Source organism: Sparus aurata, chromosome 12, assembly GCF_900880675.1.
Source record: "Sparus aurata chromosome 12, fSpaAur1.1, whole genome shotgun sequence".
Classification (NCBI taxonomy): domain Eukaryota; kingdom Metazoa; phylum Chordata; class Actinopteri; order Spariformes; family Sparidae; genus Sparus; species Sparus aurata.
This window is the reverse complement of record NC_044198.1, coordinates 15,520,653-15,548,541: the sequence shown is the minus strand read 5'-3', so window position 1 is coordinate 15,548,541 and position 27,889 is coordinate 15,520,653. Positions and strand designations below refer to the sequence as shown.

The window sequence follows — 27,889 nt, the reverse complement described above, 5'->3', positions numbered from 1 at the left end:
AGCACAGTAAAATGCTGACATAACACATCTCAGACTGACAAAAGCTTTTGACTTGTTTTGCCTCATCATGGCCCAAAAATGGCGTTTTGAGGACTTGTGAATTTTCCATTTTGTTCTGAACACTTTCAAAGAGACTTTTCATAATTTTCTTTTCACGTAGGTGTCTGTGTTGTCCAGCGAGTGGGCAGCAGACTCAGCAACCCAGTGCTGCTTAACGCTGCCTTTCACCCAGTCAATTCTGAAAACAGGTGCATCACATCCTCATTTGTTTCTTCTGGCAAATCGGTATCAGGATGTGATGACAACGTTGACTTTAGAATGAAAATCTGTACTAATTCTGTGACTTATCTTTTAAAGTCAATGCACAAAAAGTGTGTTGACTTCCCATGTTTAATTATCCAAATTACAAGCTACACCTGAGAAGGGGACCTGTAGAGCCAGCTGGAGACCAGTAGAGGGAGCCGCTAACTCAGGAATCACCTCAGTGCAACATGCTGGAGTCAAGCATCCATTTGAAATGTTGCTGGGGTATTTTGCGTTGTACTCTTAACTTCCACAAAAAATACAGATGAAGTGTACATTGTGGTTTCACATGTTTTAATGTGACAGTACAACATAAGTGAGGTATGACATACATTCATGGCTGCACACGTGTAAAGTTTCTCTCTACTGTTATCATCTAGACAGGATTTCAGATATGTTTAATACAAAAAAAAAAAAAATGTTACAAGTGCTTCTTTTCATATTATGGATGGTTAATTTTCATGATTTAAACCAGATCTGAGGAACAAGCAGACCCACTGATATTCTGGCCGGGCTCTGCTATCTACAGTACAACGCAGATATTGGCAGTACTTGTGTAATATTTGCATACACATAATTGGATAACATCGTTGTGAACTTAAAAATCAGCTGATATGAATCACAATTGGCAACAACCATGGAGCAGGATTACAGAACAAACATGGCTGTTACAGCAACATCAACCCAAACCGCTGGCAACTCATCTGGACTTCGTTCTCGTAGATTCCTAAGAAAAACAGAAAAAACAAAGTGAAGAGCTTAGTCAGCAGTTTATATGATCAGTGCTTTAATGCTGAGCTCCACACTCACCACCATCAAATGGCCGTTCTTCGCCCTGTAGACCATGGACTCCTGGCCACTCTTGAAGTCCACAAAGCCCTCTCTGCCAGGCTGGATGTCAAATCGCACACTGCAATGACAGTATCAATCACTTTCTACCCTTTGCATTTCTAGCGTTCAAATCCATATTTCTACATGAATTCCAGATTCTGTACCTGCCCTGGACCACTTTGATGTAGTTCTGCTTGTTGGCAATAACACAGAGCTTTGTCAGGGCCTCAAACAGGTAGTCACACTGCAGGACCAGATCCCCCTGAAAGAACAAATGGTGTCAGTCCTCCTGGATATGGAGATTTTATAATGCCTAGGTGTGCTTCAATTAATGCTTTGTTGAGTAATGTTTCCGATCTAGTTCGGGGTAAGCTGTGAGGGGCGCTCCAGGAAAGTTATGGACCACGTTTATGAGTTTTAAAACTATTGACTTATGAAGAGATACGAGCTGATTTCGGGTCTAAGCTAATTTTGAATATTCCTGCTGTGTACTGTCTTTCACAAAGTATTTGAGCAACAGGGGTCCTCTGGTTGTCTATAAGTGCCGACCACGAAAGACAATATTCCTGGTTCGCCTTTTACCTTTGTTCCATGTTGTTCTATATCTGTCTTTCCCCTCATTTCCTGTATCTCTCTACTCTTGGCTATCTGATAAAGCCATAAATCGCTCAACGAAAGCTCAAGAAAATCAGAGTCAAACACTCACAGATAAAAGTCTGTCAAACCTAATTGGGCATTGTTCCCCATATTGTCTTTAAACTGTGTCTGAGTAAGTCCATCTTAATGAGTGGTTTTATTGCCCTTTCAGACTTGATCGATTGTCTGCAGAGCCACACGTGACCTAAAGATTGTGTTGTCCTGGTTTCCTCTGTTAAAGTAAGGTAGACCTTTAAATAGACAATCAGATTACTTGTTTAGATATATTTAGACAAGTCTGTCAATAGTTGTACCTTCTGTTTGATGTCATCACATGTAACATGAAGGATCAGGAAGTTGTCACTCAGGTTGCTGACTGACATGCCTATAATAAGAAAAAGACTCACCTTTAAAATTAAATCACAGGCGTGTATGCAACAAGCAATCACCTCCCTACAGGTAATGTCGCTGACTTGGTCTAATTGTCTCACTCGCTACCTTTCAGAGAGCTGTAATCAATCCGCTGCTTGATCTTGGTTTCTTCGACCAGGTAGGCGGCTTCCTGGGTGAAGATGAGCTGCCGGAGACGAGGCCTGAACCCGTTCCGGTCGTACTTCACCACTGGCACACTGTACTGTGGGAGGGACACACACACACAGGAGGTCACAGCGGATAAAAATAAGGGACGAAGACGGAAAGTCAATTCCGATGTCAGTTTACCTTGATGTGCTCATGACGGATCATCTGAAGCACTTTGATGCTTATGTCCTCTGCACCTTAATAAAGTATTAGAGGCACGTGAGAATTTATGACTGTTTGGATTCACTATAACTATCTATGTGTTTTTGTTAAGTGGTTTGGGGTGGTTCTCAGGCATTTTCCTGCCAGTGACGCCCCGCTTTCCCTTTAAGTACAGTCAAAGAAAAGAAAATAACTCCACGGTCTCACCTATCCTGGTGTCCACGAATGGTCTGCACACACTGAAAGGGTAGTTTTCTTTTTTTCCTTTGAACATGGAGCTCGTCTGTTCTTTTAACAGAAGCTGGAAACAAGGAAAGCAGAAAAGTAAGTAAAGATATTTTATTTCCAAAAGATTAAATCTGTCTGGGACTCAAGTGTCGCCCACAAATGTACTTCCAAAATGAAGTTGTTTTAAATGTAGAAGGAATATGTTGTGTACCTGTGCCTTCCTATGTGGAGTGATTCCCCGTACGTACTTTTTCACCATGTGGCGAATGTAGATCTTCTTAAGGAGCTGGGAAGCCTAGAAAAAGATACACGAGCTCCTTGAATTTAAATCTTTACAGCGTTCAGTCTTTACCGGAATTACCTGTGACCTCACTACGTGCAGCCTTATAACTAGACACTGTGTAAAGCTGTGTCAGCTACCTCCTGCAGTATGGGCGGAGCGGTGAGCCAAGCGTCTTTCTCCAGGACTGTTCTGGGAAGGTTGTCTCTCAGCCGCGTGAGGTAGTTGGTTCTCACATATGCCAGGTACTCGCTGTTGTCATTGCAGGATGGCTGATTTCTAGTCATGAAGCCTTTAATGAACCTAAGAAACAGAATCAACGACTTTCACCCTCACCACGTAGACCGTATGGCCGCCATTCTCATGTCATTTAATCTTCATGTACAAACTCACTTCTTGATGACCTTGACAGCCCACGCCCGCTTTTCACGCTCCTTCCTGGCCATCAGACCTCTCCAGCAGTTCTCAATCTTTGTGGCTTTTAAGATAAGACAAGGTAACCAAAAATAATCATATAAAAAGCTTGTCATGTGTGCCTCTCATGTACATTTAGTCAGTTTGAGCTTCCACAGTGAACCAATCTGTGGCCATTTTAACACTCACCAGCCTCTCTCTGTTTCAGGTAGTCTCCTTTCACTCTGTAGCCTTTGTACTTGGCTTGAATCCTCGTTGCTGTGACAATAACAACGACAGTTTAACTTTCAGGAGAGATATGATGCTTAACGTAGCAGTACAACTTCATTAAAAGGCAAAACATCTCACCTAGCCTGTGTTTGCAGATCTGAAAGGCGTCCTCGGTTGCGAACAGGGTTCTTGGGTGCCGGATGAAAATCTTTGTCCTTGAGGTAAAGAACAAGAAGTTTCTGTATCTCAGCATTAACACAGTCAATGGCACCCATCCATTAAGATCTGCCTACCTGCCCATCTTGTACTCGTCAGGTTTGTAGCCCAGGTGTTTGATCAGGCGTTGAACACCTTCTGCTGCCGTACCTCTCCAGTTGGGCCAGGTGTCTGGACACAGAGGCTTATACCTGAGAAGAAGAAAAAAGACCACACAAAGCTTTACCGTTGATCACCAAAAGCAGCAGGAATGGTGAGATGAGAACATGTGCACATTTGTTCTGCAAGAAAAGAGCACCAGGGAACAGGAGCAGTGACAGTGTGGTTAGTTACCTCTGGAGGAAGATGTCGTATTTGCGTCGGTAAGCAAACCCAGCGCGCCTGACCCTCAGGTGCTCCATCAGCCCCAGGTACTTCACCTGATGTCTCACCAACACGTCGTCAAAACGCCCTGCAGGGGACACCAAGAGTCATCCAGACAGTTCAGGGATCAAAACTGTGTGGTTTACTTTACACGTGCTGGCTGAGTGTAGGCTGAACACAGAGTAAAGGGCTCTAAGGTGTTTTTCAGAAGGCCTCACCTGGCTGCTTGGCTTCATTGGGTTTAATGCAGCGGACGTACCAGGGCTCTTTGGACATTAAGATCTCAGTCAAGCCCACCAGGCTGCTCTTAAACTGAGTCACCACCTGAGGGGTCGAGGAATATGGCAGGTATACGAGTGTTTATGGTTTGTTTATAGTAATTTTCATTTGAACTCAAAATCAGAGGTGTCACAAATGGTTCTGAATAATTTCTTACAGTTTCAGGTCTCCTCTTGCTGTCCGGTTCACTGGAGGGAAAACAGTGTTTGATGATAGCATTCTTGGATTGTCGCATGACCTTGTGGAGAACAGGAAAACTGTATCAACACCTAACATGTCAGACATGTTGTTTGAGGTTATGCTTCAATACATTTATACACATTTTCTGTTCATTAGAAATAATGCAGCAGATTCACAACAAGTACTGTTTTTGAGTAATACAGTGCAACAAATTAAATGAAGTTGCATTCATTTAAAAAAAAATCACCAACCAACTTAATATGGGTGTCACCTGCTTTTTACAATAGAAATTAAATGAAATTACCTCTTTCCCATTTCGATACAAAAGATCATTGTTTTTGTCCAAGAACCCTGAAAGTGTAAAGAACAGAGAAACTTAGTGTGTATTTTTTATATGAAATATTTAATTCAATAATATTCAATCTCTTAGGTAATCGCAAATGACTAGTAGCATATGGTGGCTAATGTTAGCCTAATGGAAGTCATAAAATAATATATACATTTCGCCAAAACTCCCTACCTATCTTTTTTATGTACATATTTTATTGTAATCTTTTATAAATATATTTGTCTGTATAATAATCTTTGTGGAGCTTTTAATTTTCAATTTAATAATAATAATCAAATTTTAATTTTCTCTTTGTTATGTGACATTTTACCCTATTGGCAACGTCACCTCGAGTTAGCTAGAGAGGCTCTGCTGAGAAGCTAAAAGCGTAAAAAAAACCTTCAACAGTGGTGCAAATCTTACTTCCTATGAATCACAGACCATTTCTGTTGTTGTTGTTGTTGTTGTTGTTGTTGTTGTGTAGTTTAACTTGTCCTGTAAAGGTATTTCATCACCTACAGCACTTTGTTTGTACATGCTAGCTCACCAGTGTCAAGCTAGGCTAACGTAACTGGAAAATGCAAGTGGTTCTGCTGTCCCTCACCCAGGTATGTGAGCTCTTTGTTTCTTTTGTGATACAATAATGGCAAATGAGTCACCACTGGACTTAAACAATATTGTAATTTATGCATATATACAGAACTGAGAATGTGATATATGTTATGGCACATATAAAGGTATGAACAGGTGCACGTGTCAAGCTGCAGTTCAGATTTTTCTTTATCCAGAGGTGAGTTCAGTTGTCCTCAACGCTACATTAGCTAGTGTTAGTATCCTTTATATAGATATTGCTGACGTCAGTTTGACTTAATGACTCTTCTCTACTCCTGCCGCTGTTAGGCTATATTTTAGCACTCTTAGACAGCAGACATCATCTAACACACAGATGCATGTCATCTCTCACCAACAACACAGTATGTAACCTCCCCAGCGTAGTGCAAGAGGCGGAAGTCTCCTCTTTCCAGTGTTTTCCTCGTCTTCTTGTCTGCAAGTTTATGTCTGCAGGAAGGGAAAGGTCAGTGCAGATTTTAATGTGTTTATGGTCATGCGACGTGCCGGTCTGGTCGCTGGGACAAAGTGCAAAGCAGAAGTTTCCAACTCACGTGACAAAATGAGGGTGACCACCAATCTCTTCCTCCATCTTCTCCAGTAAGGTGAGATCCGTGGCCTCTCCAGGACGTAAACATTCCTCGTCCTTAATGAGAGGAGAAGCATCAATAATTCAGTCCCGCTGTAGCTTTGTGGGCGAGAGTATTGCTTGTCTTCACGTAGGACCAGAACTGAATCATATCTTTACCAAGAGAGCGATGATTCCTCTGTGTTTCTCCTCCACAAGATCGCAGATTATCTTGTTGTTGAAATATGGCACAGGTTCCCACTGCAAATAAAAAAAAAACAAGCAAGCGATTGAGAAGCAGTTTTCAGTGTACGTGAGTTCATTTTTGCAGATTTGTTGCCAGAAAAGTCAAGAATATACAAGGAATGATTACTTCAATCCCCTCCATCTCGTACTCCTCCTGCTCGGACTTGAGGGTGAGCTGGATGAAAAGCTGCTGCAGCTTCTCGTTGCAGTAGTTAATGCAAAACTGCTCAAAGCTAAAAAAAATAAATAAATACATCACAGGCACTCTCAGGATGGGATTCTTCATTTCACATTATTGTTCTCGAAGAATCAGCTCATCGGTGCGTGATCTCACCTGTTCACGTTGAAAACCTCGAAACCATAGATGTCCAACAGACCAATCACTGTTTTCCTGGAGGAATCCTGCAGATAACGGACACAGATATGACTTCTGGTTCATGGAAAATCTGCTGCAGATGGAAATTCCAGCTCATATGTTATTTTGCCGGATCTACCGTTTACAGAATCGTATGTTTTTAGACACACTCAATGAAATGACCGCCTCCTGCTACCCCAATTTTCTGCAGACCACCATGATCTTACTGAGACGGTATCCTTCTTTTCTCACCTTGTTAGCTAGAGATTCATTGATCTTGTTGACCAGCCAGTTGAAAGTGCGGCCATAGATGGCTTTGGCAAGGGCATCCCTGGCATATACTGCATGGTCCACAGAGAAGGGACTGAGCACCTATAACGACAGATGAATGTAGATCACGAACACGAGAAACAAGTTTAATGTGTTTAAGTTAAGTTGTTTTGTGATTTGAGTTAAACAAAGGAAGACAACTCACCTCCTCTGTTTTGGCTTCAATCTTCCTGTGGGTTAAGCCCTGTTGTAGCACCTGAGTAGGAATCCCCAACAACTGCACAGCAAGGCAAAAGAAAAGCTTCAGAAAGTCGCATGAAGACAAATAAAGGGCTTTAAACTGTGCACAGTTTGTTTATGGACTCACCTTTGACACCCAGTGCATCTCCTGGTTGTTGTTGAGCGATGCGTATCCTCGAACATCTGCCTCAAACTTGACATTTCCCAGATGGAGCACGCTCGCAATTATTGCAAACAGGTTCTGCAGAGAGAATAACCTCATGGATCACCAGCAACGTTAATGTCAGTAATAGATTTGAATAAAGTTATGTTCTGTTTCGCTCACCTCAATATCACTCTCACTGAACTCTATGACAGAGAGGGCTTTCCGCACCATCTTCCAGTCACTCTTGTCATTGATGGAGCTAACTTTGGCACAATCACCCTGAAGGAGACAGGAATAAATAGTCTGAGTCAAGAGATTTTTTTCTGTTACACCAGATTCGTTTGTTTTTCTTCTCCACTGACCTGCACCAGGTATCTGTAATGCTGGCAGTTTCTCTCCAGGCCGAGCCAGCGGAGCAGATCCTCCTCTCCTCCCTCCACCAGCTGATAAAAGATGTGGAAGTTTCTCTCTCCGTGGTTCTGGTGGACCACGCGGGACTTCTCCAGCAGGTAGCTCAGGATGTGACCGCCAACTGCGCCACCCTGAGGGAGAAAGGTAATCCTTCACCGTCAATCAGTGCTCATTGATGTGTTATTGTAATGTAAGGCGATGAAGATATTTCAGTCCACCTGGTGGTCAAACTGGATGTCCATGTATTTCCCAAAGCGGCTTGAGTTGTCATTCTTCAAGGTTTTGGCATTTCCGAAAGCCTGGAAGATGGAAAGATATATATTCTGTATTTATAAAAGATATTTTATGCAGCGGAAGCTTTGGCAGACAAATATGCATGTCACTGACCTCAAGCACTGGATTGGAGAGGAGCAGCCTGTCCCGGACGTTGTTCAGGAGTTTGGTGCTCGGACAGCTGACTGCGTAGAACTGCAGGATTTTCTTCGAAGCCTCTGTCTTGCCGGCTCCGCTCTCCCCCGAGATCAGGATGAAGTGGTTGTTGTACTCAGACTGCATGGTGCGGAAGACGTTGTCCGCCAGCGCATAACTGAAAGCACAGGCACAGGTCAGCCACAGTTTTTTTTAGTTCAGACTTTTTTGCCATCAGAAAATCCGTGTCTACTTTTATATGCCTTTATCAGGTTATAAGCTGAAAATGAAAGGAAATGGGGGAGATTTACAGAGTAAAAGATATCTTACATATGAGGTGGCAGCTCGAAGAAGTTCACACCCATGTACGTATCCATTTGCTTTTTGCTGTAGATGTCTAACTCTTTATACGGGTTGACTGACACCAGAAGGGTCCCAATGTAGGTCTGAAGAGAAGGAGAGAAAAGGAAGTCATGTTCTGTGAAACAGGAGGTTGTTTTTTCTGAAACATTACAAGGACACGCATATCACTCTGCTGATAAGTGATTTTGTTCCTCTCATCAAAAGCAATAAGTTTGGTTAATCGCTTGTCATGACCTCACGGACAGCAGTGACCTTTAGATTGCTCACTCCGCAAATGAAAAGAACAGAAGCTGCTGTTTCAGCAGCACGAGGTGCCGGATTCGGCACGAGGCAGCGCAGCATCAGGACCTCGTAGGGTTGAAGGTCGAGGGCGGGAAGTTTAATTAGAGTAGGAGAAAGAGCCGGGTCATCCGACATAACACCGCACAGGAAGACTCACGTAAATGAGATTCTCATGGGAGCGTTTCCTCAGGTTGTCCAGGAAGGCACTCTCACTCGTGTAGTTGTCCAGGAGAACGAAATCCTGGATGCCCACGCGATCCCTGGCCGTCAGGGAGGCCTCCATGTTCCTCAGGATCTCGTTACACCGGTCCTCCAGGCTCTGTGCCCGAGCAGGAACACATCAGTGACAAGGAAACAAGGTATCACAGCAGAGCTGAGTAACATGGTGAAACTTATCAGACCTTGATAACATAATTTATGACTCTCTTCGACAAAATCTACAGATATTGTGATATTTTTGGCCTTGTTCTCAGTCCTTCTGTCAAGACCAATCCTATAAGTCCCATCCTTTTCCTTTGTGTCCTGTTTTCCTCGAAAATGATCTGTAATCAATCAAGAACGGTACACACACATTCATAGAATCACGGACTAACTAGAATATGTATTTCACAGTGGGTCACTCATTTCCTTCCAGTCAGGGCTCTTAGTGGCCTTGGCTACATCCTCTCTGCTCATGACACATCCAAATTCAGCCTCCACTATCTAATCTGCTTCTGTGTTTCCTAAAGTATCATCAGTCTTGTTCATGGCGAGGACAGAATGAACACGTAATACCTCACCTGCAGTAGAAGCCTCATTATATTTTTAACTAGTGTTCGACTTAAAAAAAGTGGGTAAAAGTAAAGATATCATGTTAAAATATTACTTTGGTGAAAGTGAAAGTCTTTCATAGAAATAGTTCTTGAGTAAAACTCTTTCAGTATCTGATATGAAATGTAGTTAAGTATCAAAAGTAAAAGTAAATCATGCACATATCTGACACTGATGCAGCGTGTTTTCTGCAAAGTAACTAGTAAACAAAGTAATACAGTAAATGTAGTGGAGTAAAAAATGTTATGTTGCTCTCCAAAATGGAGAAGAGTGAAAGTATGAAGGAGCACGAGAAGAGTAAGTAAAATAAGTAAAACCACCTCATATTTGTTCTTAATTACAGTACAGAACAAGTTGTTTGTCTAACTGAGAAGATGACACAACTGCATAAACCCATCCAAATTCACTTAGACTTTGATTTCATTACATCTCAGAGGTAAATATTTTACATTTACTCATTTACATTTGTCTGACAGGTTTAGTTACTAGTTACTTTTCAGGTAAACCTGCCCAGCGAAAACCATGTACCCAAAAGTCGTACTCGAGTAAAAGTCTTAAAGTATCTGATGTTTAATTTAAATAACTGATACATATATTTACTTGTATACAAATACTGTGTACCCTGGGTAAACCAATTATCAGAATTAGTGTTTTTTTATTTGATTTTGTTTGATGCTGCTGCAGCATGTAATCTGCAAAGTAACTAGTAACTAAAGTTATCAAATAAACGTAGTGGAGAGTAAAAAATCAGAATTATTCTTGGGTACAGTGCTTAGAGGAGCACTTGAGTAAATGTACTTTCCATCAGTGCAGTGACATTAACTGAATGCAGATTTTAATTAAGAATTAAAATCATGAATTAATCACGTTCATTTTAATAAGTATAAACACAGGATATCGTGTGCCACTTAGAAATACACTACCCGAGGAAGTGCCGGGTGAAATAATCAGCAATGCACTTTAATTACGGCGCTATGAAAGAAAGAGCCACCCAGTATTATGCTTCAGTTGTTTGGCTCTCATCACCGCCGAGCTGACCTGTCACCAAGTCGGCGTAACCGACACTCACAGATCATTCTCCAGTAAAACAAGCTGCTGCTCTGCTGACTCGGCGGACATTTACAGCAGAATGTCACAGCAAATCAAGTCCTGAAAGAAACTACACGCGATCATTCAAATGTTCAACAGCGTTTTGCAGGGGAAAAAGTGCCAAAAAGTGACCTACCCTGAAGGTCCCCTGATGTGTTTGTGCCTCTGTATGATTTTTCTGAACTGAACATCTGGTTTTATTGAAGGGGAAAGGACAGGAAGCACTGATAGATTACAGTCTCTACTTCCTTCAATAGGAAACCATCAATTATGTAGCGAGCACGCAACAAAGGAAATATCTCATTCTAAATATGTATCTGTGTGCGAGTGCTAATAGATTTACAGTAGATCTTGGCTCACCACATACAACATTCTGTGCTCTTTTTATCCATTTGCGGTACGACACTTCTCATCCGTAGACAGTTTGAAATCTAAATCACACAGAGTTGGATACAAGAAGACTGGGAAAGGCTGCAACATGTCCACGACCACGTCGTATTTAACAAAACACTACAACAAGTTTTCATGGCTAAGAGCCTGAGAGGGAAAAAAATGACTGTGATGGAATTTTTGACCAAATTACTTTAGGTCACTACGTCAGACAGTCAGTAGGATGTAAGAAACTGTTTGCACCCCAGGATGCAGAAATTTGACAAGCAAGTCGTGTGTGTGTGTGTGTGTGTGTGTGTGTGTGTGTGAGGGTGTGTGTCGTGGGAGTGTCCGATAGCGAAAAGGCACATAACTTACAAACGGATTCAACCTAACCTTCGTAGAAAGACACACAACACTTCCTTTTGCCATGTCTCCTTTCATAACTCATCAACTGTTTGTCGTACGCTCTGGTGGGAGGCGTCGTTGGACTCAGCACAGTTCCCTTTTCATTGTTCTACCCACTTCTGTTGGTCCATCCGTTCACTGATCCACAAAGCTGTGTCCACCCTCTGAAAGCAGCAACTTTCATCGTCATCATACTCGATGTCTAAAACCTGAACTTTGTCATGGAGGTCCAGTGAGGGTGTGTGCATGTGAAAGCATGAGCTGGTTGTAGCTCCTTTAAAACTGTGGCTTGCATTATGTGAAATTGTGAATGTGTTTTGCCACATGAATGTTGCAACACTGCACACTGTAAATTAATGAACTTGAAATGCTGATCGTTTGTTAGGTTTGGCAAGTACGGGAACGATCAGACTTTTTATGCAACACTTTGTTTTAAAGGCACCTTTATTTTTGTGTTTTGCAAAGCTTTTGACAGCATTAAAGGCAAAAAAATGCAATTAAAATGAACAGAAGGCTAGATGATACTGTATATGCAGTACATCAGAATGAGATGATACGTTTTTCCCTCAGTTGTCCAAACTTGATAGAGAAGGCCAACAACTGATAGCAGAACTATAATATGAGAACTCAAAGCATTTTAAAAACATACTTATCAATACTAACATACACTTTAAACACCCTAAAAATATAATAGCAGTAATAATAAAACAAAAAATCAAGTGCTGTTTTTAATTTCATCACAGTGATCCCCTCCAAGCTTTTTAAATTCATTGAAGGGACGGGAATCTGTAAATTGAACCTAAAAAGCATTCTGACATGAACACTCTTCTTTGATTAACTGGGTTTGTTGTCAAGGCTGTACATGTCTTGCATTAGATGCAATAATAGACAAAAAGAGAGCAGCTACGTCGTCTCAGACACTCTGCCCTGTTGTTGGCACTCTGTGGGCAGGCTGCTGGCTCGCCACCGAGCGCAGAGATTTTCTGCCATTCAGAGGAAACGTTACCTCTGCTGAACACATGGCTGATTAAAAAGAAAACTAAAAAACACACTATGCTCTTAGAGGAAGGTCAATTTAGATATTTTTAAAAGATAAGAGCTGACCTCTCTTGACAACATTGTCATCTGATGAGTGCTGAGGATGTTTCAGATTTTAAATATATGAACAAAACACAGTCACGTGTACGAGGTCACACACAAACAAACCCAACATGGACAATTACCGTAAAACATCAAATTTTGATGTCAGGCTACAGCGGAACAGGAAAGTCTATCTGACCCGGAGGCCACCACCTGAGAGGGCGCGCCATTGTCCCGTCTATCCAGTATGGTGCAGGATCCTGTTACGCAGCCACAAAGTGGCAGTTAGGCTCCTGAAAGAGATAGCACTCCTCGTGGGCCATTGACTGACACCACACATCACCCAGGGCAACACACGTTTAGGGGGCTCCAGGTGTCTAGAGAAACCTGACCATCACCGGCCTCCAACACACCAGTCAAGTACAGTGCCTCCTCTGTCTCTACTGTTTCACACAAGCACACAGTGGCAGGCTAAGAACCTTCTGCCCTGTACCCTGCTACTTCTGGACAGTAAAATTAATTAATTTAAACCAGCACGTTAAACAAGCTCAATACACAACATTCACATTAGTATCACTTTAGGAAAACTTCATTTTAAAGTGTTTCTGGCCATCTGGCAAATTTTAAGTCCGATATTCACTCTCCTTTAAGCTCTTTTTGTTTTCCACCATCAATCCTAACGGAAATATTTGGCTCTTCAGCTTCTATCCCAAGTTACTCAAAAAAAAAAGGACCTTAAATGGAAACCAAAGAAAATTACACGAGTTATGAATAGATAACTTACTAACTTGCACTCCATGTGCTCCATGTTAGAAAGATTGAGTGCAGTGAGAGTAAACCGAAATGGTAACAAAACAATAAGGTGAAGGACGCTAAAACGCTCCAATAAGCTTAGAGGTTCTTCTGAGTCCGATCATAATTATCTCTGTGAATCTGTCACCACCCTTTCACATAAATGTTGTTTGATTCATTGAATGTATGAATGTATAAAAGTGATCATTCGGTGTCAGAGAAGACCCTGCAGCAGACAGCAACACACACCTATGCCCCCCTATCTGAATCAAATAAGGCTTGGGAAAGAGAAAGTTGCTACAATCATTTAAACAAATCCACAAATAGTTCCTTTAAGTACAGTAACACAACTGCAGCCAAGATACAAAAGTCACGTTAATGTAATTACCTTTGTTACTTCCAAAACCATGTGTGTCATGGCTGAATCAGTCTTGTGTGATGAACCTGATAAATCCAAAACTACTATGAACCTCAGTCCTCGGGTTTGCAACTCTGACAGACACGGCCTACGATGGCGTCTTTAGTAGACGATGAGTTCTCCCATAGTGGACCCTCTTTAGGACGGCACAGATATTCTACTTTCACTACTGTCTCCTCTGCTGCTAAGGTTTGCATCGGTCCCTGATTCAAATGCTGGCTCCGAGCAGGCCAGGTACCACAGCTTGGGACAGATGAGGAGGAGGAGGAGGAGGAGGAGGAGTGTGGCCCTGCTGCTTCCTGCTGGGCTGGTGTCCCTGCATCGTAGGTGATGAGGCAGTAATGAGCTACCTGGCTCTGGAAGCACTGGGCTGGTTAAACTTTCATGGAGCCCAGGCAGCAAACGTTCATTCAGCGCTTTGCCTTAATGTTGAACAGCTACACTATGTGTTTAAGGAAGAGTGTGTGTGTGTGTGTGTGTGTGTGTGTGTGTGTGTGTGTGTGTGTGTGTGTGTGTGTGTGTGTGTGTGTGTGTGTGTGTGTAATATAAGGATGTAGTAACCCTATCCTCCAGAGACCCGTCCTCACCCTCCTCCCCACAAAATTACAGCACAGGTATTTGATTACTGATCTTTGATTAGGCAGATGCATTTCAAACTAATGACTAACTGATCATGAGAGCCACAACCATCAGACCTCAGTCCGGGATTAGACTAACAGATTCTGTGACACCAGCTTCATTTCAGATCTACAATCATGTGGTATTAAATCTGTTGAGCATTCTGTCATTTCCATGATAGGAAAGTGAAACCTCAAATATAAAATTAAATTTCAAGTTATTATGCAGTATTGAGTACTGATTTTATCCAGTTATAATCCAGTTTTATACAAACTACTTTGACGAATGAGTATAACTGCCACAAAATAAAAAATTTTTAAAGGAATTTTCAGCATTTTTGTTCCTTTGTTTCTTTTTAATAGTGCAACAGAGAGCTGGTAGGGAATGAGAGATGAGAGAAAAGATCAAGATGGAGCATTGCCCTGTTTTTTTACATTGACATTATTGCTCTTATCTCATCTTTGTCTTGTGGCTCAGCTGTGACCAGCCCACGGGCGGCGTAACGTTGCCCTCTCATTCCGTCTGTTTAAACTTTAACATTGTGCTTCCTGTTAGAATCAACAAAGGCAGCTTACGTTACTGCCCGAGGATCGGCCAAAACACACGATGACATAAGAGAGCCTGTTGGAAAAGTCCTTATTAACATAATGTAATCCATTATGCAAATGCTTAGGGGTTTCTACATCTACTCAATCTTGAAAGGGGACTCCTGCTCTACTAATAACCCCCCAGTAGACACACACCATGCTCACCAAAAAGCCACATCTAATTGATTTACAGTGCACACATGAATAACCCAGTTTGTGGGGATGTGCCCATAAATGACTTTGGTATCAGATGATTCTCGTGTTCTTAACTGTTATTAAGATGACACTCACAAATAGCAGTAGCCAAAGTTTATTTGTCACTTCACAGCAATATAGCGCACAGGCACATTCATGAGCTAGTAGTCTCTGTAGGCAAGGTAAGAACTGAACATTTTATCATTTAAGAGGTAGCTGTAAATCAGGCTAACAAGGAATTTGAAGCAGTTACTTTAAAACAATATTCTTTTGTAAAAAGAAGATTATGTTAATGGTCGTTTCATGAATTTGTATGCTCAGATTTTTCCTCTGTCAAAGAAAGTGTAGAAGATTTTGTTTGAAGATGTGATGTGAAGATGTTTTTGTTTTCCCTCGTACAAAAAAAGGGGAAATAAATAGCAGCAAAACAAAAAGAAATAACAATAATCTGCACTCAAAGATGAAAAACACCCACGCTGATGTATTGTTCCTGATCCTTCTTTTATCCTACTTGGATATTACAACATTTCGAGGACAAATCATCTTCCCCAGATGACATGAAGTTGATCTACTTACACTGGCAACTTCTTCTGCTTGAAAACATAGAGAGTTTGCCATTCATCTGTGAGACACTGAATATATTCAAGACAATCTTTGCTTTAAATCATTTATATGAAAACATGACATCAAACCTTTCAAATTAAAGACAGAATGCAATTTATACAGTGTATAAGTGGTGTGTATTTAAAGTGTGATATCTGAGTTGTGGTACCAATACAAAACACATGTCAAATGTGAAAAATGCATTATATGCTAAATAAAACAATAATTACATCACACAAGAGTACTGAGCATCAAGAAGACTAACAATCTAAGCATAAACTCTAAATTTGTTGTACATCCAGTTTTTGGTAGCACTGAAAAAAACTTGGGTTCTATCCTCAAACACTATTGAGGTCAATGACAGCACAAAAGATGGATCCCACTGTACAGTACCTCCTTTATTTTTGCACTAATTTCAAGCATAAAGACACCATCCTGCACTGAGGGTTTTTTAAGGATAATGTACCTGAGTAACTAAACAAACGTATTACATTAGTCTTCAGACCGCACGCACAATATCACACATCTGATAAGGAGTAAATCATAAGGCGCGTTGCAATCTTGTTTCTAAAGAGTGAAGGACAAGTCGCATCCTTGATCCACCACTTATACTACCAAATAAATATTCACAGGGCCAATTAGTCCCAAACAACTAAACACTCAAACTGATCCTTTATTCATGCAAGCAAACAGATTGCTGTCGTCGTAGCAGGTGCAGGACTCTGAAGGCTAGGACGAGCTCTGAGGCTATTGGTTTCAGATGTGGAGCATCCAGTGAACAAATCGCACGATAATTAAAGTGCAGCATCACAAAAAAAAAAAAACAGCTGTTTTCAGTGATCGTTACATCTGTGTTTAGCAGGATTGGTCATTTACATGTCAGTAAATTACCATCATGTAAAAAATTTAAAAAATCAACCCACAGTGCCACAGTATTTCAACAGCTTTTAAGCATGTAGATGTCAAATCTTACCTTTGGGTTCATGTTTCAGATCGTTGTGCTCTGCTGAGGTTCTGTTTGGTTCTGTGTGAGGCTTGCCGAGCAGCTGATGTGACCAGTAGGGATGTGGGGACGGAGGGATGGGATGTATATTCTACCTGTATTTATGACCGTCCCATAATGCAGCAGCCTCAGCATGTCCTCAGTGTCCTACTTTTCTGTTATTTTCAGGTCAGCCTTGTTCACTTGCAGGGGTCCAGGAGACTGAGAGCTTCCAAACCTCTAATTTGAGACAAAATGTCCTCCTGTGGCTGGAAATGCTCAAGTTATAAGTTATGGATATTATCTTTTGTGCTGTATGCTATAGTCAGCTGGGTCACCTGTAATTCACAATGAGTTTTGCCACACCAATGCTGCATACTACACTAGGTTTGGTGGAAAGCAACTAAGTGCTTTTACTCAAGTAAATGAGTTAATGTGCATATTAGTTTGCTGTTTCTTTGTCGGTCACTGTCAAATGACGCCGAAAAAAAACCCTGAACATAATACTTCATCTTTACCCTCATCATCTTGCTGTTACGGACCCTCTAATAGAGAGGCTGGCAGAGAGGGTGTAACGTATTTAAAAGGACGCTCACACGCCAGATGAATAGTTGAACTAAAGTTTTATTTTGAGATCAAATGAGCACAAGTAAACTACCTACCAAAAGAGGATGGAGATCCCTGCTGATATAAACAGAAGAAGGGAAAATCACTGAGCCAGCCACGCAGTGGGCCGTCACACCCAGCTATCCCCTCTAATCTATCAAAAAGGGAAAGAACAAATTATCTCCAAACTAAACTAGAAACAAAAGTAACAAAACAAAACCCCAGCACTGAAAAAGATGTGTGTGGGGGGGGGCAACAAGGAGACAAAGGGAAAAAATCCTCCTGATGTGAGCTGGGGAGTGGCTCAAGTGAGAGTAAGACTTCCACTCATTCCTCTTTAAATGCTGTCATCAGGTAATTAATAACACCTGGACAGGTGTCTTCTTGAAAGATGAAAACACAGACAAAGGAAGGGAGGGCGCCAGAGAGCAACAAAAAGGAGAGAGACAGAGAGAGAACAGGCAGAGGGATAGAGGAAACAACCAGTACAGGCCCACACAGTAACATTTGCCGGAAGTTTAATGTGAAGGCCCAACGGGGTAAGACTGCACAATATTAAGAAAGAAAAAGTAACTAGATAAGGAGGTAAAGCTTATTTTTCGTTAGCACTTTTCCATGAAAAGGGGCTTCACAAAATAAAATTGTTGAAACTAATGAACGCCATAAAACCGGTAAAAAAAAAAAAAAAAAAAAAAAAAAAGATGAAGAAGAGAAAAGAGATAAGAAGAGATAATACATAGGCAACATGAGACACAAACACTTGACAGATGCAAATAATACAAAAAGTCCAAACAATTAATAGATATTTCTAGCTGGATCTTCTTTTCTTATGTTTCGTACACCATTAATCATCTGACAACTCTTGAACTTATACTAAAAGGTAGTTAAAACTTAGCTATTTGACCAACTACAACAGTAAAATGCAGTGTACATTTTGAGGTATTAGCTTTATCTGAAAATAGTACTTTTATTTTTGTTACTTTGGGGAAAAAAATCTGAAAAACACATCATTGTACTTGTAATGGGGTATTTTTAAATTTTTGTTCTGTTATTTTAAGCTAAGTACTGGATCTCAGGGCTCCCTTCACCTCTGTACCATGGGGATGGTACCATTGTTTCTGAATGCACTTTATTTACTTCATAGTTTGATAATGCTTTACACCACAGCCCATAAGTACTCCAGAGTTTCTGAATGACATCACTGGAGACAGTTTATCAGATTACATGCAGCTTTTCTCTGGAGTCACAAAATACTTTATAATATTTGTTTCACATATGCAGTAGAACTCCCCAACACCTGTAAATACACTTTATTGTGGAAAATTGGTGGAGTTGCCCTTTAAATGAATTTCTTCCTCTCGTGGGGCTTCTGAGAAGAGATAGGACTTGGAAACTCTTATTACCAAAATGACTGGATTGTGTGTGAATATGAACCAACAGACACACAACTATTGACTCAAGAAGTGTGACCTCTGTCAACAGCAGCCTGTACAAAAGAGAGCCCTCTGGTTATCTGACCAACAACAGCAGAAGGATAAGAGCACACCCTGCTGTTAGTTACAGGTTCTAACAGCTAATCACTTCCTGAAAAACAGAACTGTCGCTGTAAACGGCACCTCAGGCCTCCTTCCCTTGTTTGATGTGCCGACCAGCACATCAGGAGCAGTTTGGGGTTCAGTATCTCGCCCAAGGACACTTCGACATGCAGACCAGGGGAATCGTACAAGCGACCTTCTGATAAGAAGACGCCAGCTCTACCCCTTAAATATCTGCTTACATTACTCCTTCTATCAACATTATTCTACATCTAAATAGTATGATCTCTCCATGATTACAGGAGTGGGTTAAAGTCTCTGAAATACACAGACACACATCCTCTGTGTGTTTCCTTACGGTCACCATTTAATTAAGTTTAGGCTGAGTTTACTGTTGTTCTAATTGTAAGTCCCACTGGATGAGAACATAAGATAAGATCCTTGCTTATCCTCCAAGACGAATAGAGACTCATACAGTTTTTATTCAGATATTCAAAAGTTCTCATCACATTATTGACTGAGATCTCACCTTTTTTTAAATTTACGTTTTACATCTAAACACCTGATGAAATATAGAGTGAAAAAACCTGAAAAATGCATCAATGCTTTCTAATCTTATTACTGTAAAGAATCTTTCCCTCCAGTGAGAGAACATTTAAATGAATATGGCTGGCCCATTTCAGCCTCAGGCTGACCTATAAAACGCCAAGTAGCGCTGTTTGGCTTCCTGGTCTCCTCCCCCGTCTTCTCCCCAGGTATTGTTCTCTGATTGGGTGTCACTCTGAAACCTGAAGCGCTCCAGCAGGTTTGACTAAAAACACCGCTGTATTGTCAAGGAAAAAGCCACAGCTCTCTGACAGAAACACTAAAATGGATAACTGGAGGAAACCGTCAACGATCTCTTACAAGCGATGGAGTAATCCTCAACTGAGGTAAAACCAAAGAACTTTTTCTATTTTGAATGTTTCCTCATAAGTTTGGAGCAAGACTGCAGCAACTCCCTGCTGTGTTGACATACCTGAGTGTTGCCACAGGGTTATGTACATCGACGTAGACCTGTTTGTACTTGTGAATTAACCATAATTTGTAAATTCCTCCTTTTGGTATGCTGGCATTTAGGGGTGAGGCAAACTTTTCTGCTCAGAATGACGAGATCCAGGGCACAGACAATGAGATCTGCACTATAGCCTCACCAAGAGTCCACTCAAGGACAAATGAGTCTGGTTCCAGACCTGGATTTGATCAAACTGAAGGTTTGTGGAACACTACAGTAGTTGAAGTGTTTACGCATTTTGATCAAGATGGCCTTTTAGCATGAATGTGTTTAAAATGTGCAGTCTGAAAACCAGTCTGTCCTGACTGTTCTTGTTTTGGCAAAGAGATGCTCTGAGACCATTTAAATATAGGCATGTTCATCGTAGCAGCGTATGTCAGCTGATCGGCTATCAGTCCTGGAAGAAGCATTAGGAGTATTTAGCAATGCCACAATGTAAAACCAAAATAGAACATTCCTTCATTCAACTGGCCTGACCGAACTGACCTTTCAAACTAGTTGCACTGTGTGCCCAACATTTTCATTTAGGAGCACCAGCTCACATTATAAATTTCACATTATGCAAAGGATTGTGAACAGATGTTTTCAATCACAGCACATGCAACAAAAAAATGTCAAGAACCTGAATTGTTTAAGAAATAAACTGCAAAATTTCAGGGGCCCAAAATAGTCATCATCGTATCATTATTGATGGTGTGCTGACGTGTGAGCAGTACTTATTTTGTAGTTTGTCAGGGTTGAGATCATATCAACTGCTTCTTATTCTTCAGATACACTTTTGGAAGTTAAAGGTGCACAATTTTTGCAGGACTATTAACAGACAGAGCTCTTGATAAAAGGAATAAATCAAATCAAATCAAATCCAGTTTATATATATAGCCCAATATCACAATCACATTGCCTCAATGGGCTTTACAATCTGTACAGTGAACAACATCCTCTGCCCTTAGACCCTCAATTCGACTGAGGAAAAACTTCACATGTTGATGGAAAAAATAACAAATTACAAGAGCTAACATTTACAGATACAGTTTTAGAGTACCAAGTACCTAGTACCAGTACCTAACAGTTAAATAACAGTTTGGTATTATGTCAAAGTCTCAAATGTACTACTGCTGTGTTCTTGGATGCAAGTTACACAAATGTTGGCAATCTGACTTATTGTTATCATTTCACTGTTTCCTGATTGATCAGCAACTAGAAAAATCAATGAATTGTTTGATCACTAGGGCCAACAGATTAGCTTCTATTATACGTTACTGTTTGATATGTTACAGTTTTGATGCAATACAATTGGAAAAGTACATATATTTAGGGATATCTACTCAAAACTAGGAGACATTTATTGAAAACCAAAAGGTGAAACACACCGGATCTAATTAGATGGTAACGTCGAGGAAGTTCACTAATGCCAACATCAGCGAACAAGTTTTGTATTATGTTGTTTTACCTCGAAATATGGAGAAATGTGCCTCCAGATTTTCACTGTCCATCATCTTTTCAGTTGCTGATCAACTGGGAGGCTGTACAATGACAAGAATTTGTCAGATTACCTATGTTAAATCATTTGCAACCCAGAGTATGAGAAGCCGTTTAGGCCAAAAATACATACTTGACACTTCTTAAACATAGCAATGATAAAGTTATCCCAGCATTCAAGTTTGACTCCCTGAGCATGCCATGGGAGGAAAATGGCCACCGTGTGAAAAAGGTCTATTATGTGGTACCTTTCAGAGATGTGTCAATATTTGTTTTAATATGTAGTGCAAATATTTAAACAGTGGTGGACAGTAACGGAGTAAATTTACTTGAGTACTGTACTTAAGTACATATCCAGAGGATTTGTACTTTACTTGAGTATTAGATTTCTGTGGTACTTATTACTCTTACTTGAATACATTTCCAAGACAAATATTTTTACTTTTACTCGAGTTAATTTCTAGGAAGGCTGAAAAGTACTCGTTACTTCAGGTCTGCTCTTTTTTTTTTTTTTTTTCTAAAATACTATTGGACACAAGCTGTGTTTGTCAAAGAAGGAAACCTATCACAGTGCACGCTCTCCACTGGGATCTACGTAAAAGCGGAAGTACGTCATCCCTCCCCATAAGGATACCACCAAAGTAGCCACGCTCTCGACTGTGTTTGCCAACACAAAACCGCGACAATGGCTGCATCAGATGTGGTTTTTTGTAAAGCAGTGATTCTCAACCAGTGGTCTGGGGACAACATTGGTCTTTGAGGGGGTTCCAGTTCCCAACTTAGCTAAATGATAGAGAGTTAGTTGGACGGTGCAGGTTCATTTGGTTACAGTTTTAATGATTGTTAATAAACATCTGCATCTGCAACATCTGCTGTCCTCCTGTGATCCCATTCATTTTATTTGTTTTTATAGGTGTTTCTGCAGGCTTTATATAACATTGTGGTTCTAAAAGCAAGCACATCAGTGCAGGTGGTTTCAAAGAGTTAATTCTCAGAAACAAGAGTTAAAAGGTCCTTAAATTAATTTAGAAAAAATTATAGTAATTCATTGATGTGAAAAATAAGAAATTTACTCTTACTCTTACTTTTACTTAAAGTAAATTTAAAAGCATGTACTTTTGGATACTTAAGTACCTTTAAAAGCAAGTACTTCTTTACTCTTACTCAAGTGACATGTCGACTGAGCTACTTTTACTTGTAACGGAGTACATTTTGACCAGTAGTATTTGTACTCTTACTCAAGTACTGGGGTCGAGTACTCTGTCCATCTCTGTATTTAAACAAATTTATATCATTAAGTCTGCATCAATCTTCACAGGTAACAGTAAACTTGAAGTGCTCGTCTTTTTGTCCCTTTTACAGCGACATTTACAGTAGATGATGCACTGGAAGCCATTGGATATGGAAAGTTCCAGTGGAAACTCGCTCTCCTCACTGGACTGTCATGGGTAAGGATCCAAACAAACATACAGGAGGGTCTTCACTCTGACAATCAGATACTCTGCATCTCTCATGTATTGTTCTGCCGCTGTGAGAGCAGATAGGAGACGCCATGGAGATGATGATCCTCAGCATCCTGAGCCCCCAGTTGCACTGTGAGTGGAGGCTGCCCAGCTATCAAGTGGCTATGATAACAGCGGTAAGGTCTCCCCAGAAAGGTTTCATTCTACAGTTGGTCCATTTTGAGATGCGTGAAAGTGTTTCTTTGCCTCAGGTGGTGTTTGTCGGAATGTGTTTCGGTTCACCTACATGGGGGAATATGGCTGACAACTTTGGCAGAAAAGTGGTGAGTATCATATGTGGGTCAAAATACGTGTTTTATCTCGTACTTGTACTGCAATTTATCCATCAAGATTTTTTGGTGTGAGTTGTTTTGAGTTGTTTTGGTGTTGAGTTTTTGAGATATCAGCTGTAGAGATGTCTGCCTTCTCTGTTGTATGATAACTATAAAACAACCTAAATGGATAAAAAGCACCACATGGAAGAAGAAAAAGTATGTATTTTTGATTTTAGGGTGAACTGTCCCTTTTTGTGTTTGGTAAACAGGGTCTGACCATTTGTATGTGCTGGACTCTGTACTTCGGCCTGCTGAGTGCCTTCGCTCCGGTGTATGGTTGGCTCTTGTTCCTGCGGGGCCTCGTAGGCTTCGGCATCAGTGGAGCTCCTCAGGCGTAAGTACACTGCTTCTTCTTTGTGTGACAATATGAAGTCTGCACATCTTTAAGAGGCATGAAATGATTGGCAACAAACATTTGGCCTCTTTTTAGAGTGACAATGTACTCCGAATTCCTCCCAGTGAAGGCAAGAGGCACATGCATCATGCTGATTGCGGTATTGTGGTTTTACTGTACTACAGTATTGAATTTTTGCTCCGATTAGTTACACTGCCCGTTGATTCCCTCCCTGACTGAAGTGTTTGTGTACATCAGGCGTTCTGGGCAATCGGTGCTGTGTTCGAGGTCCTGCTGGCACTGTGGATAATGCCCACTCTCGGCTGGAGGTGGCTGCTCGGCCTATCCACGATACCTATGGCAATATTTCTTTGCTTCTGCTTTGTGAGTATCTTTTTGAGGATACATCCCTCAAAAATAAAAACCAGCAGGGGCCAAACTTTCATATTAACTTTCTTTCCCGCACAGTGGTTGCCTGAAAGTCCTCGCTTCGACAGGCTGACGGGAAAAACCGAGAAGGCCATGGCAACTTTAATACGCATCGCCAAAGAGAATGGCAAAGAGATGCCTAAAGGGAAGATGGCCGCCTGTAAAAAGGTGAGGTTACACATACATGGGTGATAAAAAGGAGATACATGTCCACTACAACACTTCATAAACTCTAGTTTTGTCAATTTAACTTCACAGAATGACCGTGGACGGCTCAAAGATCTCTTCTCTCCTCAGTATTGGCGGACTACTCTTCTGCTGTGTTTTATATGGTTAGCTTCAGTAAAACCTTTTTCTACTTTGTCCTTTCATCAGGTATTTTGATAAGGGCAGCAAGTAATGACTATTTTTATTGTCCATTAATCTGTTAGTTATTTTCTTGATTAATTAATTAATTGTTTGGTCTATAAAATGTCGGATGAGTGTTTTCCAAAGCCCAAGATGACGTCATCACATGTCTTGTCCGGTTCACTATCCAAAGATATTCACTTTACTTTAGTAGAGGAAACCAGAAATATTCACATTTAAGAAAATAATTGAAATAAATGGAATAATTTTGTCTTTTTCCATTTCATCCAAAGGTTTGCCAATGCCTTCTCCTATTATGGGATCGTCCTGTTGACAACTGAGCTGTTCCAATCTAAAGATTTATGTGGGAGTAAGTAACAGCTAAATTTAAATATTTAGCATGATGTGTCCTAAATTTGAACAAAGATCAAAACCAAACTCTCCGTCTCCCTTACAGCGACCCAAGGGGCCAAGATTGAACAGAACTGTAGTCTCGAATGCAAATATTTAACCTCAGCTGACTACAAAGACCTTTTATGGACAACCTTGGCTGAATTCCCAGGTAAAAATGCTCCCTGTTAGCAATTTCTCAGAGTGTGGTGTGTGATTGAAGCTGTAAGGTGAAGCGCCATCTGCTTCCATCCAAACATCTAACAAAAATATAACATGGATAATATTTTCTGTTAAAAATCAAGAGCCACAATTTATCTGAATTCCTTATAAATTACTTAAAGTTTTAGCCACGTCTGTTGCACATACAGTATAAAGCTATCTTTGCATTTTAAATGTATATTTACAATGGATGAGTGAGTACACCATAACCTGTATCTGCATCTGTATCTGTTCAACCAACTAAATTATCTGTTTCATCTGTATTCAGAACTGGCAGGGCTTTAGCCAGAAGCATGTGATATGATTGTTGATTTAAGCCTAATATCTATATGGGTTGATCAGAAGTTGCTATATTCATTAAAGAACAGCTTTAGAACTGGGCTTTGGATCAGTGTTGACAAAATGATTTACAGAGCAAGATTTTTTTTTTATAAACTTTGATGAATAGGCTAAAAATAAATTGATAAAAAAATCTATACATTTTACAGTGAGATGTTTTGGATACCAAGGGGAACACCATAAAGAAAAACTAATTAACCAACTAAACATTATCATTCCTTCAAATCATTATCTCGATGTAAACAAAAGTTCAAATGTTTGACATACTACTCCCATTTTTCCCAGTGTTATGTGAAAATGTCCATCTTTATTTTGTAGAGAAAGTAACCTTTTCCCATCATGTAAATATCACTGTCACATCCATCCAGTTGCTTCTCTAAATGGCTTAAATATGTGGTTTTGAACTCTCATTTGTTTCAGGTCTCTTAGTCATCCTTCTGTTAGTTGACCGTATTGGCAGGAAGAAGAGCCTGGCGATGTGTTTCTTCATGTTTTCTTTGTGCATTCTGCCCTTATATGCTTGTATCGGGAGGTGAGTTTGTCATTATTATCAATATTCTCATTATATTAAAAGATCAGTGCTTATCCTTAACTGTCTATGTCTTTGTGTTCATGCAGGTTAGCTCTTACAATCCTCATCTTTATTGCCCGAGCCTTCATCTCTGGAGGATACCAAGTTGTTTTTGTTTACACACCGGAGGTACGTCTACATAGAATTAAACGTTAAACATATTTGCCTTTAGATCATCTGAGCCAGACAAAATGCACTCCCCCTCCCGTTTTTAGGTGTTCCCTACAGAAAACCGAGCCTTAGCCATGGGGACTTGCAGTGCGATGGCGCGGGTGGGTTCCCTGATTACCCCCTTTGTTGCACAGGTATGCAGGAATTACCATTTATTTTATTTTCCAAAAAAAATCTGATTCCTTCAGGTTTTCAGTTTTTGTGTTTTGTTTCCAGGTGTTGCTGAGGTCATCAGTGTACTTGACTGTGTCAATGTACTTTTGCTGTTCTCTGCTCGCCGGCATCGCATCCTTGATTCTGCCAATCGAGACGTTGGGCAGGGGTCTGCAGGAGTCCAGTCTTGACCAGGAGGCCAGAGGGCAGACGACCACCACTAACCCCCGGTCGTATGGTACAGCAAGCTGCTAGCACCAACATCAACCAGGAGGACAGACAAAAACAGAAAAGAGAGGATATTTTGTCAATGCCATGGTTGCCGGTTTTACTGTGGATTGAATCCTCTGAGCGATGATGGGTGAAGAACAACAGGAGACAATCTCATTACAGGCGGGGAGTGATAATTGAGGCTAGGCCTACTTCCCATGTCTAATGAGAGCGGTCGCGCACTTGTGCTCAGCCCGGATTGTTTACTCACTCTTCCATCAAGGCCGTGAGAAGCAACAGTGAGCATTTTTGGAAAATGATGATGATACACTCTGCAGGCCCTGTTTCAAGCAACATATTTTACACCTCGACCTCAACAGAGACATTTATTTTATACAGTTTGGACAAATATGACTTATTGTATTTATTTATGTATATATCCACTTTGACTTTCGTTTGAAATTAATGTTAAGTTAAATTTGCTTTTGGTTCCATTTTGTGTTTTTTCACAGCTTAATAAATAATAAAAGTCCTGACATTATTCTAAAAAAGCTGTCTTCTTTGTCTTAACAGTATAATAAACTGAATACTGTTTTATTTATGTCACATATTTAGAAAATATATATTTTTATGCTTCATTTCTTTGAAATGTTTTATATATTTTCTTACATTTAAATATAGTTCTCTGGACAAAACAAGACATTTGGTGTCATCAAAGACTCGAACAGATTGTGATGGCTATGTGGACCAAACAATAAATTGATCTGTGGAAAAAGCATGGAATACAAGAATTCTTCTCAAATTTAAAAACAATGGTTGTCTTCCTTAAAAAAAAAAAGAAAGAATACACACACACACATCAAAGAATAAAACATGAAGATACTATATGGGAAGAAATATATATATATATATATATATATATATATATATATATATATATATATATATATATAATATATATATATAATATATATATATATATATATATATAAATATATATATATATATATATATATATATATATATATATATATATATATATATATATATATATATATTTCTTCCCATATAGTATCTTCATGTTTTATTCTTTGATATTTTAGACATTGTTCTATCTATATGTCATCCTTGTCTTAATAGTACAATAAATTGAATATTTGTTTAATTTATTCCAATATTTTAAGAAAATGAACAATTTTTACATGTTTTTTATGATTTGAATGTTTGATTATTTATACGATATATAATATAAATATTTCATATATTTATTATTTCTTTGAATATATATATTATTTATTTATTTATTTTCGGACAAAACAAGACACTGGGTGACATCACCAACGACTGAAGCAGA

At 40.1% G+C, this 27,889-nt stretch overlaps 2 protein-coding genes across 5 annotated transcripts; one reads left to right on the top strand and one right to left on the bottom strand.

Moving 5' to 3' along the window:
* Window positions 1–580: 580 nt before the first annotated feature.
* On the bottom strand, window positions 581–17,698 carry myo1hb (myosin IHb). 4 transcript variants are annotated; one of them, XM_030434725.1, is made up of 33 exons: window positions 17,520–17,698; window positions 16,849–17,126; window positions 9,064–9,225; window positions 8,592–8,707; window positions 8,241–8,439; window positions 8,072–8,152; window positions 7,805–7,984; window positions 7,623–7,721; window positions 7,425–7,538; window positions 7,263–7,334; window positions 7,040–7,159; window positions 6,767–6,834; window positions 6,560–6,665; window positions 6,367–6,447; window positions 6,173–6,264; window positions 5,974–6,068; window positions 4,986–5,032; window positions 4,659–4,739; window positions 4,441–4,546; window positions 4,193–4,310; window positions 3,937–4,050; window positions 3,782–3,858; window positions 3,623–3,691; window positions 3,413–3,497; window positions 3,160–3,322; window positions 2,951–3,034; window positions 2,719–2,812; window positions 2,491–2,546; window positions 2,269–2,404; window positions 2,085–2,155; window positions 1,299–1,396; window positions 1,114–1,213; window positions 581–1,030 (listed from the first exon to the last, which is right to left on the bottom strand). In XM_030434725.1, the coding sequence occupies exons 2-33, from the start codon at window positions 16,858–16,860 to the stop codon at window positions 1,004–1,006; spliced, it is 3,123 nt and encodes a 1,040-aa protein (XP_030290585.1). In that variant the 5' UTR covers window positions 16,861–17,126; window positions 17,520–17,698; the 3' UTR covers window positions 581–1,003. The 4 variants fall into 4 exon arrangements, with proteins under 4 accessions (XP_030290585.1, XP_030290584.1, XP_030290586.1 ...); XM_030434724.1 differs by having other exon boundaries at window positions 16,849–17,698; XM_030434726.1 differs by lacking the exons at window positions 16,849–17,126; window positions 17,520–17,698 and adding an exon at window positions 10,942–10,958.
* Window positions 17,699–19,744: 2,046 nt separating this feature from the next.
* On the top strand, window positions 19,745–27,311 carry svopb (SV2 related protein b). The gene is made up of 16 exons (XM_030435014.1): window positions 19,745–19,930; window positions 20,118–20,251; window positions 22,894–22,979; window positions 23,072–23,170; window positions 23,246–23,317; window positions 23,578–23,702; window positions 23,799–23,862; window positions 23,961–24,086; window positions 24,171–24,299; window positions 24,390–24,463; window positions 24,773–24,849; window positions 24,937–25,041; window positions 25,851–25,962; window positions 26,049–26,130; window positions 26,217–26,306; window positions 26,389–27,311. The coding sequence occupies exons 1-16, from the start codon at window positions 19,869–19,871 to the stop codon at window positions 26,578–26,580; spliced, it is 1,629 nt and encodes a 542-aa protein (XP_030290874.1). The 5' UTR covers window positions 19,745–19,868; the 3' UTR covers window positions 26,581–27,311.
* The last annotated feature ends 578 nt before the right edge of the window (window positions 27,312–27,889 follow it).

Excerpts from the sequence above, each read along its gene's own strand:
- myo1hb (XM_030434724.1), bottom strand. Across the intron at positions 7,335-7,424 it reads AGATGCACTGGGTGTCAAAG|TTGTTGGGGATTCCTACTCA; the intron begins GTGAGTCCATAA and ends CTTGCTGTGCAG. Across the intron at positions 6,835-7,039 it reads ATGAATCTCTAGCTAACAAG|GATTCCTCCAGGAAAACAGT; the intron begins GTGAGAAAAGAA and ends CGTTATCTGCAG.
- svopb (XM_030435014.1), top strand. The coding sequence starts at position 19,869 with ATGGATAACTGGAGGAAACCGTCAACGATCTCTTACAAGCGATGGAGT. Across the intron at positions 23,318-23,577 it reads ACAACTTTGGCAGAAAAGTG|GGTCTGACCATTTGTATGTG; the intron begins GTGAGTATCATA and ends TTTGGTAAACAG. Across the intron at positions 25,963-26,048 it reads TTATATGCTTGTATCGGGAG|GTTAGCTCTTACAATCCTCA; the intron begins GTGAGTTTGTCA and ends GTGTTCATGCAG.